This window comes from Motacilla alba, chromosome 22 (assembly GCF_015832195.1).
Source record: "Motacilla alba alba isolate MOTALB_02 chromosome 22, Motacilla_alba_V1.0_pri, whole genome shotgun sequence".
NCBI classification, from domain to species: Eukaryota; Metazoa; Chordata; class Aves; order Passeriformes; family Motacillidae; genus Motacilla; species Motacilla alba.
The window spans coordinates 2,113,087-2,126,102 of NC_052037.1; the positions used below are offsets into that span (position 1 = coordinate 2,113,087).

General features: G+C 50.4%; 2 protein-coding genes across 2 annotated transcripts in view; both read right to left on the reverse strand.

The window, feature by feature from the left end:
* The window catches only part of ANTXR1 (ANTXR cell adhesion molecule 1), a 51,128-nt gene extending 44,523 nt beyond the window's left edge, over positions 1-6,605 (reverse strand). Inside the window, exons 1-3 of the mRNA XM_038160270.1 lie at positions 5,974-6,605; positions 1,585-1,656; positions 951-1,022 (exon numbers count right to left, since the gene is read on the reverse strand). Coding sequence (XP_038016198.1) covers positions 951-1,022; positions 1,585-1,656; positions 5,974-6,125 — 296 coding nt within the window. The 5' untranslated portion in view covers positions 6,126-6,605. The remainder of the gene's footprint in view (positions 1-950; positions 1,023-1,584; positions 1,657-5,973) is intronic.
* A 2,198-nt stretch (positions 6,606-8,803) lies between these two features.
* On the reverse strand, positions 8,804-11,020 carry LOC119710767 (gastrokine-1-like). Its single transcript, XM_038160166.1, has 6 exons — positions 11,009-11,020; positions 10,363-10,416; positions 10,086-10,226; positions 9,840-9,950; positions 9,356-9,497; positions 8,804-8,949 (listed from the first exon to the last, which is right to left on the reverse strand). Exons 1-6 carry the CDS (start codon positions 11,018-11,020, stop codon positions 8,861-8,863), a joined length of 549 nt encoding a protein of 182 aa, XP_038016094.1. The 3' UTR covers positions 8,804-8,860.
* Positions 11,021-13,016: the final 1,996 nt, after the last annotated feature.

Here is a 13,016-nt window from a genome sequence, read left to right on the forward strand (position 1 = left end):
GGAACAGGCTTTGCTTTGGCACCCAGTTCAATTATTTAACCAGTTAAATAAACGTGGCTCACTCTCTCCATCCCTGTCCCTGCAGAAAGTGGCAGGAGGTGCTCAGGCTGGCTGGGTCTAAGGACATTTTCAGGCTGGTGGGATTGTGCACTGCTCTGTAGGAAGGCAGCCAGCTTCCTCCCCATGGCAGCTGCTCTGGTATGTGATTTCAGACACCCAATATGTAAAACACATGCTGACTTATACACTCCACACATGTGGTACATATATTTTTGCTCCACGTGGCAATGAAGTTAACAGAGGAAGCGAGAGCGATTTAAGGACCTCATCCAGCTCTCCTTGGAAGCCAGAATAAAATAATAAAATTGAAAAAAAAAAATCCATCCTGTAGATTTTCCTGGGATTAACTTGGGGGTCTGTAAGGGGGCGGCAGGAACGCGTTTCACAAACAAGGCAATCTGGTATTGCCAAAAAATCCACACCCCTGCAATCCACCCCAAACTCTCTCTGGCTGTGACACACCTTCAGGCCTTGAGGAAATCACATTCCCCTCCAGCCAGCAGTGTGGGTGTCACCTCTGCCTTCCAAGCTGCTTTTATGGGAAGGGAGTTTCACCTATCTGCAGAAGAAGCTCCCAGAGGATGCTCCACAGGCACTGAGCCCCTGCTTCTCTGACAAAATCCAGAATGCCTGGGCAGCGCAGGCTCCCTCGAGGAAACCAGTGTGAGCTGAAACCCCGACTGAAGCACATTTGGGAGTTGAAATTCAGCAGGGAAGCTGTGCCCTGAGAGGCCTCAGTGCATTCTGGCAGGTGAGGATGGGCTCTAGCAGTGAAGTTGGGAAGCACGGAGGTGCCACAACACGTTCCCAGTGGGATGGGAATCACTGAGGAGGGCGAGGGAAGCTGCAAGGACACAGAAGCTGCTGTTGACCTTTGAACCTCTCCTTACCTGTCTTCTGTTAACCTCATGAGAATTGTCCCTCTGGTTGAGAAAACAATGAAGGACATCCTCAGCTGAGGGCTGGAGGAGAGAAAAAAGTGAATTAACGTGGTGGTCAGAGCAGAGCTCGGTGTGTGTAACAGTCACACCCTGCCAGCCCAGCTACACCTCGACAGGATGAAAATGTGCTTTGCCCTGGGCTTCCCTAGTCCAGGCAAACCTTGGGGAATCCTTGTGAAGGATGTAGAGAGCACTTGTATCACAGCCCTGGGGTTGCTGAAGCCAGAAATGCATCCTGAGACAAGGCAGAGCTCAACACGTGTTATGTTTGTCACAGCACATCCCTCCCCTGTCCCCGGGGACTCCCCATCCAGGGCCTGGAAGCCACAGCCACAGGCTCTCCCTGCAGCCCCAAACTTCTGCCCCTCAGGGACGGGAGGGTTCCTGCCCCACAGCTCTGAGCCAGGGAAGGCAGGAGGGAATAAATGGAATTATTTTATCTGCCCCCTTGCCCACAGAACAGGAATGCAGGGAGGAGCAGTCAATGCAGGATGGGAGCAAAGCACTGAGAGCTCTTTCTCCACCCCATTTCCCCATGGAAGTAGCACGAGGGACTGGCAGCCCCCCTCCCAGCCCCCCTTACCTGATGAACTTTCGGGCCAGGTGCTCCACAAAGTGATAGATCTCGTTCCAGTGGTGCAGGACGCTGCCTGACCTGGGGACACAAGGGTGACAGGACACGTCAGGGTCACTTCCCTGTCCCACATTGCTCAGGGAGGCGTTTCCCCCTGCTCTGCTCAGCACTCACTGCCCGTGCTCTTCCTCCAAAGAGATCAAACTCAAACTCACTCACTGCCCATGCTCTTCCTCCAGAGATCAAACTCAAACTCACTGCCCGTGCTCTTCCTCCAAAGAGATCAAACTCACTCACTGCCCGTGCCCTTCCTCCAAAGAGATCAAACTCACTCACTGCCCGTGCCCTTCCTCCAAAGAGATCAAACTCAAACTCACTCACTGCCCGTGCTCTTCCTCCAGAGATCAAACTCAAACTCACTGCCCGTGCCCTTCCTCCAGAGATCAAACTCAAACTCACTGCCCGTGCCCTTCCTCCAGAGATCAAACTCAAACTCACTCACTGCCCGTGCCCTTCCTCCAGAGATCAAACTCAAACTCACTCACTGCCCGTGCCCTTCCTCCAGAGATCAAACTCACTCACTGCCCGTGCTCTTCCTCCAAAGAGATCAAACTGTGTCTGACATTTTTGAAATCCAGAACGATTCCCACTCCATGCAGGGGCTTGAGGCTGCCCTTGGCAGCACTTGGGGCAGTTGGGCTGGGCTTTAACACGGCCTCAACCAAATGAACCCCCTGTGAGCGAGGAGCTGCCTCTCTGCGCGATGTTTTAGGTTAATTCCACCCCCTCCCTTCCAAACCACCGCGCAGAGCTTTCAGCTCACGCGTGCTCTGAGAATTACACGCAGTTGGAGGAACAGATGATTAAACTCCTCCGGTGTTTCCACTGTGCCAGAGACCATGAGAAGTAAAACACCTCAGTCCACATCTCCACTGCGCTGGTTAATTCTTCCACACCTCAGTTAAAGACAAAACAAACTCGTTTTGCTCCTCAGGAGAATAAACCATGGGATGTGATGGGGTTGGATTATTCTTCTTTATGTTGTAAGAACACTGAAAAAATTAGGTTAATCAGAATCTTTCAGCACAAAATGCCCCTTCTGGCATAAACACTTCTGCGAACACTGAAATATTAATATTGGAGAAAAAAATTTCTTTCCTGGAGTTGGAAAATAAATGTGTCATCACTTATTCAATTCATGGAGCACAATTAGAAATATTTACAGGGGCAATAACCATTCCAGCTCCAACAGAAACTTCATTGATCTGCAGCCTGAGGAAGAAAAGGTGAACGCCTGAGATGGTTTTTCACTTCCCAGGAAGAAAAGGCAAAGGAGCTGCTCTGTCCTGGCTCAGCTCTGGGGGTGCCAGTGGAGAGGCAGAGCAGGTGCCCAGCCTGCTCAGGGAGTAAACCCCGGGATGCAATGCCATGCTTTATTGTTTATTTATTATTATTTATTTATTTAGTGCCAGTGGAGAGGCAGAGCAGGTGCCCAGGTGGGAATGGCTGTGCAGGAAGGACGGTGTGTGCTCAAACCCAACACCAAAAATGGACAAGCCCAACCCAAGCAAGCTTTCTGCAGCCAGAGCAAAGCTCACAAAAGCAGCACCAGCTCACAGTGCCCTCCTCCCTGAGCTGTCATTCCACAGCCACACTGTAAAAGACACTTCCTTTGCACAGCGAGGCAGGCCAAGAGCTCTGAGCAGGATGAGTATTCCTGAAGTCCAACTGTAAGATAAGAAAAGCCAATTTTCAAATAGTTCTCTCCTCATATTCCCCAAAGAAACAAGATGATCAGCGAGCCAAGGCTTTGCAGCTGATGCTTTAAACTTGCAATTTAGGAAAAGACTCATCCCGAGGATGCCAAAATCTCTTCTGGAGAAGGGCCCAATAAATGGAAATTAAACCCAAGCAAACCATTCCCTTTAACAAGAGAGTGACATTCTGTGGCCATCTCCACTGGCATTTTGTTCCTCTAAGGGGGGTGCAGGTGTGGAGAGGGACACTGCAGTGCCCTTCGGCAGGTGCCCTCCTCCTCCTCACTGGGACAAGGTGCTCCAAACCCAAGGCTGCAGCAGCTCAAGCCTCCCTAGCCTTGGCCCTTCTTGCCCTTTTAGGCTCCACTTTTCCCTTTCTGCTGTTGCCCCTGCCAGAGTGCCTGTGGCTTTATCCAGGTCACCATCAGGAGGGTCACAGAGCCAACCACACTCTCACCCCTCACCTGAGTGAAGGGCTCTGCGGCCGGCAGGAGGACATGAAGACACCTGGTTCAGAGGCTGGTGCTGATCCCAACATCTCCTTGAGCTTGCCCGGGTTTGGGCTAACCCGCAGCAGCCTCGTGGCTCTCAGAGATGCCACCCACCTAACAAGTTGTGCAGCACCTCTTTACCGAGCTCTTCAGAAATAACACAGACGAGCCCAAAAGCATCCTTTGCCTTCCCAAATCCTCCAGGAGCAATTCTGAAAGCTCTCCACAGCACAGAGGCTCCGAGAGCTGATGCAACCCTTGGAGGAAACGCTCTTATCTCGTGCCACACTTCACAGCAGACACTCGCTGCCAAACCCTGCGGGTCACACATCCACGGGGGCTCAGGTCAGGGCAGGACAAGCCTCTAAGCCCAGCCTCAGTCCAAGAACATTCCTCTCCTCCTGGCTGGCAGGGGGGATGCAAAAAAACAACTAATAAACAAGTAGCCATGACTTAATTTCCATCAATCAGCAGATAAAGTGCAGAGTGCTGCAGGCACACACTCGGTGCTGCTGGAAGGGAGCTCCTGCCCATTCCTTTCACCAGGAATGCTCATCCCAGAGGCATCTCTGGGTAAAAAACACATCCGCAGGTCCTGACTGGCAGGGATTTCACACATGAGCTCAGCTCTCTGCAGTGGCCTGCCCTTGGCAGAATCGGGAGTTAATTACGTTCCTTCAGGCAAAAAGACACAAAAATGCACAAATTTCTCCACCCTGCCTTGCTGGCATCCCTCAGCCCTCATGCTAACAGAGAAAAATCCTCCCTCCACGTCCTTGCAAGCTCCTGCCATGCCAACAAAATGCACACCTTGCAGTTATTCCAATTAATGACTGAAAATGAATAAGCCGGGTGGCTCTTTCCACTGAATAAAATAAATAAGTCTCCCCCCTGGAGCTTCAGGAGCACTGGCACACTGAGGCAGCCGGGGTCTCAGCGTTAGGTTTTACCCAGTGTTTTGTAAGAAAGGGTTATGTAATTCCAAGTCATTTATTCTGATGGAATGTGGGAGCTACTGCAAAACTCCAGAGGATCAGTCAGAAACTTCGTCTGTGAGAGCTTCTGGCAACTTGCAAATACTTTCCTGTCTCTGAAATTTATGGTTATTAATGTCAGTGCCATGGCTCTGGCAGGCATCACCTCCACTCCTTCCAAGCTTTTGGTTCAAAAGAACTGCTCTTGATCAAGAAAACCAGGACAACCATTTCAGCTAGTATTTTTTAAAGCTTTTTCCTTTCTTTTTTTTTTTTTTTTTAATTGCTGTACTGCTCTAGCATGAAGCTTTCCAAAGCTCAGCACAAAATGATTCCACATTGCTCCATCCACATCTGCAAAAAGCAGCGCTCCTGCAGTGCCAAGGAGGTGACACTGCCACAATTCGTGATGAAAAAGTGAGGCAGGAAGTTATCCCCAGCACAAACAGCTAAACAGCCGAAATATGCATTTGATTAGCAGGAGAAACAAAGAAAGTGTGACTCAGCTAGGGGAAATAAAGCCCTTTAAATGAGGCACTCGAGCCGCTCTCCATCCCAGCAGCTGAATTCAGCCCCCTCCAAAGGGAGTAGCCCCTCTCCGGGCTGGTTTGTACCCGGAGCAGCTGCTGTGGGCACAGTGAGGGGGCACAGGGGCAGGGACCCAGCTCGGGGGCACAAGCAGAGCTCCCTGCACATCCCAGCCCTGGAATTGGTGCCTGCAGGAGCAATTCTGCACTCCCTGCATGTTCCCAGCCCTGGAATTGGTGCCTGCAGGAACAATTCTGCACCCCCTGCACATCCCAGCCCTGCAGGAACAATTCTGCACCCCCTGCTCTCGGGGGAGCCCCGGCCTCCCCAGCTCTCGGGGAAAGCAGAGGGGAGCCGGGTGCTGCCCTGCTCCCGGGCACTGCTTTAGGAAACTCGAGAGCACGCTCGAGTTCAGCGCACACAAAGCTCCCGCCCCGGGAGAATCTGTAACGATGCGGTCGCGGAGCACAAAGGGATTTAGGCACCGGACCCACCAAAGAAGTCACCACGATAACAGAGCAGGAGCTGCCGAGGTCCCCTGGGGACACAGGGACTTCTACCAAACCCAAACCCAAAGGAAACCTGCTCGGCACCAGCCCGTGCCGAGCAAAGAGCTCAGCGAGAAAGAACAAAGCGGGAGCGACTCACTTGTCCAGGATGAAATAGAGATCAAACCCTCCGTAGCAGGCAGGACCGCCGTTCTCTCTCCTCCCGCCGTGCCCATCACAGGTGAGGGTAAAAACTGCCAGGAAGGCACACTGGAAGCCAAATCTCAAGATGCTTTGCTTTGCGATGGCCATTATATCCAGAGAGGAGGAGGAAAAGAGAGCTCTTCTTCCGAGGCTCCTTTATTTCACAGGTTTCTCCACCAAAGCCATTCAATGACCTTCAGAAGGCATAGATGTACGCTGTATTCCTTAAAACTCCACTTGCAACAGTTGTCCACAGGAATTGCAAGGCTTTCCCCCTTGTTTCCCTCGCACTTCTGTTTCTTGGTTTCGGATTTCAAGATGCACAATACTGTATTTCGCTTTTTTTTTTTTTTTTTTTTTTTTTTTTAAAGGGACTTGACCCTCAGTCTCCCTCGCAGCTCTGGGAAAGCAGCGCCATGGCTTGCCAAGGGCAGCAGCAGCCTCCTCACAAATCTCGCTTTGTCACGGGCTTCAGAAAACACAGGGAGGGTTTGTGGCTTCCCCCCCCTTTAATTATTATTGTTATTATTAAAAATGGCAAGCTCTGCTTTTCCTGAGCAAGAGGAGCTCAGGGAATGCCATCTCGTGGCCACAGCACGTTCACAGCTGTACCGGCACAGAGCTGAGCGCTCCCAGCACGGAATCCCAGCCTGGGCTGCGCTAGGACGGACCTAAAGCCCAGCCTATCCCACCCCTGCCCTGGCAGGGACACCTCCCGCTGTCCCAGGCTGCCCCAAACCCTGTCCAGCCTGGCCTTGGGCACTGCCAGGGGTCCAGGGGAGCCGCAGCTGCTCTGGGAATTCCATCCCACCCTCACAGGGAGGAACTCCTTCCCAAAATCCCACCTAACCCTGCCCTCGAGGCTGCTCCCCCCATCCTGTCACAGAGACAGAAGAGATGTGCAGAGACACCTTTGTTTAAAGACCTTTAAAATCTCGGGGCAGCTCCGCAGGGGTGAAGAGCCACGCCAGGCTTCCTGCCTTGCATCTTCTCACTCCTCAGGAGTGCTCGGCAGTGCCTGTGCCCATCAGAGCCTGCCCCAAACCGCCACCCTCACCAAACGAAAGCCTGAACTCTCCCTGTCCCGAGGAAACTCAGCGGAGAATGTGACTCCATCTACACCCACCTCTCCTGCCTCCTTGCACAGACAGCACCCCAGGCTCCAACAGCAGCCAGGAGCCCACGAGGAGCCCCATCCCCAGGGAGGGAGCCCCTGGCCCCTCCAGCTCAGCTCTTTCTGGTACAGGGGCTCCCAAATTTCCCTCCCAGCCCCTCAGGCCACACCAGTAACCCCGGTGTCCTGAGTGCCAGCACGTGGTGAGTGGAGCAGCTTCAGTGGGGGTTTCAGGGGATGCCATGCCCCTATGTCAGGCTTTCCAGCTGCCCCGCACTGCTTAAAGCATTGCATTTGTCTTTAAGACATCCCTAAGCAAAGCTGGAGGAGGAGATCAGGTTCTCAGTGTAGCTGTGGGGTCAGAGTGACACAAGGCCCAGCAGAGCTTGGGGAAAAGCCAAGGAATGAAGCATCAGATGGGGCTGTGAGTGCTCTGAGATGGAGGGAGCTGCTGGCCAAGGGGAACCCTGAGATTTACCCCGAATTCTGAATTCCTTCAGGACTAAACCTCTTCATACGCCTGCCTTAAGAGTGTGTATTTTTGTTCATGATCTGGTAAAAGCAGCACCAACCCTCACGTGGGACGCGGGAGGGGTGCTGGAATTTGTCTGCCCTTTCCCCCCTCCCCGCTAAAAATGCCAGAAACAAAAACACTATGAGGATTGCAGGTTGTGTGTGAGAGACCTCAGGAAGGCTGAGCGTGTTCTAGGCTGTGTGTGAGAGGTGTTTTAATTCAAAGTTCAGCTCCAGCTGGGGCCTTTGGGTTTGGGAGCACCCTTGGGTGACTCTGGGGGTGGTTCCCTTTGGCTCCCCGGGGTCTGGCCTGGATGATGGGTAAATGGCTTTTGTCAACACCTAAAAATCACATTCCCTGCTTTTCAGGGGACCTCAGGAAGCTGTTACAGCAGCGTGTGGAAGCTCCCCACACTCCCAGTGTCATTCTCACAATGAAATTATCTCTGCACAGGAATTGCTGCCTGCTGCAGACACCCCAGAGTCCCTGGCTGTGTCTCCAGGGCTGTAACTCAGCACGGCTGAGCTGCAGCTGGCAGCACTGCACTCTCCTGGTGCTGTGGGATAGCAGGCTCCTCGGGATGGGATCGAGTGCCTTTTCCATCTCAGCTGTGCAACTCGAGGCTGACACTCAGTGGCCAAGAGGATTTTTTTTCTGCTCTGGACTGCTGTAATTTTTCAAAGATTTGAGCAACAAGAATCCCAGCCTTGCTTTATGTCAGGGACAGAATAACTCTGTTAATCCCACAAAGGAGACTCCCCTTCCCGTAAAAAAGCCAAATTCATTGTTTTTCACTTCTTTCTTTCTGCCTTTTGTGCCCCCTGAAACAAGATTCTTATTGAGAAGCATCTTCCCCCAAGCAGGGAAGGAAGGTCCTGCCCGTGAATGCCTTGTACCACACACACCCTGGGGCTTGCCCAGCTCTCTGGCTGAGCTGGGATGAAAAGAGCAGTGAAAGGGCAAAAATGGGGCAAAATATTTTCATTGAGGTGTTCTTAGATAAAAAAGGCCGAGTAACGACAAACAGGCACGAGTTATTCCATGATGAGGGAATTTATTGACAGCTCTGCTCACCCACTGATCTGTTCCACTGCTCAATCCTCAGGAAGGAACCTCGTGGAAGGAGAGGTGCCAGGGAGTAACTCCAGCAGGATTTGGGCAGCAGCTACAAGGCTGCTGCTGGAGCAGCCCCTCGAGGCTCAGGAAAGGCAGGATTTACACAAAGTTATCATTGTGGCAGTAGGTGAGGGCCAGGTATTGAAGGACATCGAGCTTGAGGCACGATCCGAGATTGAATTGGGGTCCTTCAAAAACAAGGAAAGAAAAAACAATTACCACGAGACAGACTAAGATGCTGTTAAGTGCTCTGGGTCAAGTCATCAGTCAGCTCTGAGCTGAAGGACAGAGGTGCTTAGAAGCACCCTTTTTATTGACCGGGCATTACAGGGGAGCTCACTGTGGGCCAAAACACTCTGAGCCCAACATTAAGCCCCGTTAAGGTGTAAGGGTTTGGTTTGGGTCATTTATGGGGACTGTGACCTCACCCTGTTCCAGCCCTGATCTGCAGAGATGTGGAACCCTTTGTGCAAGTGCTGCAGCCCCTGGATTCTCTGGGTTTTGAGGAGGCAGAGCAGCAATTGTGCATTGGTCATTCCCCAAGGGAACGAATGCCAGGTCACTCAGAGACAGAATTCCTCTGCTTGCACTCACCGTGAACTTCATAGGCCACGTAAGTGGAGAGCCCTCTGCACATGGAGAAGATGTCTGGTCCATAGGATTCGAGGTCACGAATGGCTCTCCTGATGAGGGTGAACGTGATCTCCTTCACAGGGGGTCTGGGATGATTCTGGTTCTAAACATCAAACACCAGCATTCAGCAAGATCAGTGCCCTGCTCTGTTTAGCTCCAGGCATACTCCCAGTTTTAGTTGTTATAAACATTTTGAGAATGATCTAACTGAGCTACAACATTGGCCAAACATGTAAACCCTCCACTGGAAGCATCTGAACAAGGGTATTCCAATTTTCAACAGCTGAAAGTTACATTGTTGTAAAATATCACTGAAATTGATAAAGATATCCAATTATTGGTGTGACAAACCCGGTCTTTAAAGAACCTGTTGCTTTTGAAAACAGCGAGGTCTCACTTTGCATTAACTACAACTTTCCAAGTAACTGTTCCTTTTCAATCTTACCCTGACGTCTGCAGCCAGCTGGGGAAGTGCATCAAGGCTGGGCATCTCTGTTCTGTTCATGATGGAAATGTAGCAAGCTCTCTCTGGCAGCACTTTGGTTGCCATAAAGCCCTGTAAAATAAAGGTATTGACCACTTGGAACTTAATCATTAAAACTGGAATTCCATACCTATTAAAAAAGAGTAAAAAACCAGTTTTTACTGAATGTTTGAGCCAGTCTCTGAACAAGCCCCTCCCTGCACTCACTGTGTCATAGTTCCAGATGGTTTTCCAGTACCCGTGGTTGGTCTTTTGCTCAATACTTGCCACCAGCCATTTCCTGTTGATGGTCATGATTTGGTAGCCTCCACTAATGGAGATTTTCTTGCTTACTTCAGTCTGTTGATGCTAGAAAAACAAATGAAAGAACACTTAGGCTTTCAAGTGATTATCTCCCCAAGGCTTTAGCAAAATGAGAGGTTCAAGGAGATCTCTGAAGCAGGGAACACAGAGCAGCATTGTGGAATTGTTCATTTGTACTCACGTGATCAGCAAGGGCTGGAGTCAGGACGAGTCCAAGAAGGACTGCAGTCCAAATCTGAAATGAAAATCAAATACAAAAGTGTAACTGCAGCTCTGGCTGACAAATTGGTCATCAGAGTCCTCCTTCCCTTTTCCTAATCTGATGTTCAAGGGTCCTCCTTGGATCCTTGTTTTGCTTTCAGCCTGGGGTTGCAGCAGTTCCCCCAAAGGGAGGCACCCTTGCTTTGAGCACCCAGGGTTCTCAAAGCAGACACATCCAACACTTGCTCCTTCAAGAGCTGAGCCTCAAGCTGTTGCTCAGAGCTCTGCAGGCACACACAGGTGTTTTACAAGAGTGAGGAGAAAGCTTTTCCATGTCTTCTGCTCTGGCCTTACAGGCAAGGGCTTGATGCACTAGTGCAGCGCTCCCGTGGTGCAAAAGCACTGACAATCATGGGCATGGATGAGGCTGCCTGTTTTCTGAACAGTGTACAGCCAAGCCATGAAGAAACCCTCAGCTCCTCTGGGGAACAGGGGCTGAGCTGCTCCTTCTGGAGGAGCACAATGTCCCCAGAGAAAGCCTGAGTGCTGCAGAGAGGCAGAAGCCCTTCTGAGAGACAAAGGACTCAAAGTTTCAGCTCATAAGGAAGAAAAGCATGCATACTTACAGGGAGATGCATCCTGACTGCAGAGCTGATGCTGCTGAAGGCAGAATAAGTGATGTGAGCCTCCCACCTTTTATTTGTTCTCAGAGTTAGGTGTGGAAGGGCTGAATGCTGCAATAAAATTATTTTGTCGTTTGTTTCCCTGCTGCATGTCCCTGATAATTATTTCCTGCTGTAACTACTTGATAAATATGGGGATTGTACTTTTGGAAATTTTGATCTGTTTGAGTCTGATGATTATGAGGTGGGAATCTGTTGGTAGGAGTAAAAAATAAATAGGTTTTATTGCCTCCTCCAGCAATGCCACGTGTATGATGTTTCTCCTGCTCAGGCATAACCCCAGTGGCAGAGGGGTGTGAACTTTCATTGTGGAGCTCCTTGGAGCTTTTCTTGATGTTCCAATTTTTGGGATAGATTGAAAGAGGTGAGGATTTAGCTTTGTGGATTGCCAGCAATGTTTCACTCCATAAAGCATTGGCTGCAGTAGCCGTGTTTTGGGGAATTATTGCTCCTGGAGGTCAGATTAAAGGGGAGATGGTTCCTGGGAAGCCCATCTGGGAAGCCCACAGGAGCCATCAGTGCTCTTGTGTCAGGCTTTACATTCAGGCTTTGCCCCAGCCTGGTTTTCATGACTGGGAACTCTGAGAGGGGAACGTGGGAGTGACTCTGCTCATGCCAGGAATATTGGTTCCCTGACCCAGGCAGGGAACAAGGGATAATCACTCACTCTGACAGCCTTGGAACATTATCTACCTGTATCACAGCCTGAGTGGAACAGGACCATTGTTACCAGCTCGGGACAGGCCAGGGTGGAAATCTCCTGGGAATTAGGGACAATCATCCCCTGACTCCATAAGCAGCAGAGCCAAGTGGGGCCTTTCAGCTGCCCTGCACTGCAGTGGGCTCCTCAGGCTTCTCCTGTGGAGTGGGACGTGTGCTGGAGCTTGCAGAGCCTCGGGTTTGCAGCTCTCCAAATTTGATTTCCTGAAGACTGGGCTGGTATCCCCCACTCCCGGAGCCTCAACCCTCACCCAGTGAGAAATGCAAAGGCATTTGACCCCTTTCAGTGAACTCGAGGGGAATTTTTAACAGGTCCTTTTGCACACACAGATAGAGGTGTAAACAGCTCTGGGCCTGTGTGTGTGCCTGAGGAGTGATTAGGGTATGAATGTTGCTATCTAGAATCTATATTTTGGTCTTTGTTGCAACTGTAGTAAACACTATTGAATCACCTTGTAAATGAGTCAGTGTTTAAATGCTCTTAAACCCTTTGCACCCTCACTCTCTGCACCCCTGGACTCTGTGCATGCCATTCTGAAGTGATTTTAATTTGATTTTCCTTTGCAGGTTTCATCTATGCAGGAAGCACTAGACTAACCCTTGCCATTGAATTCTATTAACTTGTACTTCCACAAACTGTTGTTGAAATCTGCTTTTTTTAATTTAAGTGACCGAAACCACTCATTCACAACACCCTGTTAGCTAGAGCAGGAGCCAGGAAACTGCCAAGAAGAGAAGCAATGCCAACCTGAAAGGAGCATTTGAAATTCACAGCATTTTAACATGGTGACTGCTTATCTTGCATCAAGTTATTTTCTGTCTTAAAATAGTTCTGACTTCCAGTTTACTTTGTGGACAGGCTCAGCACTTTCTGCAGTAGAATCCACCTGAAGAGGATTGAAGTATGCAGGAGGATTATTTGTTCTGATGATAAATTCGTTTGTGTTAACTGTTGTGACCAACTGGTATCATGGAGACATTCCCTGAATGCTGAATTGGTCCAAACTTTCATTTTAAAGGGTTTTGATGAGGAGGATCTGAGAGCACGTGGGGTCTCTCATGTCTCATGGTTCTCCTAGGCTCTAACTTGATGTGACTTGCTGAGACTGTTGATTTGCCTCTGAGTGGAGAAGGAGAGAATCTTGTCCTGTGGATGTGTCACGAGTGTGTCGCCCCTGGAGCAGAGCACTTCTCTCTTTCATGTTTGAGCATGTGGAGTTCCATCCCTGCC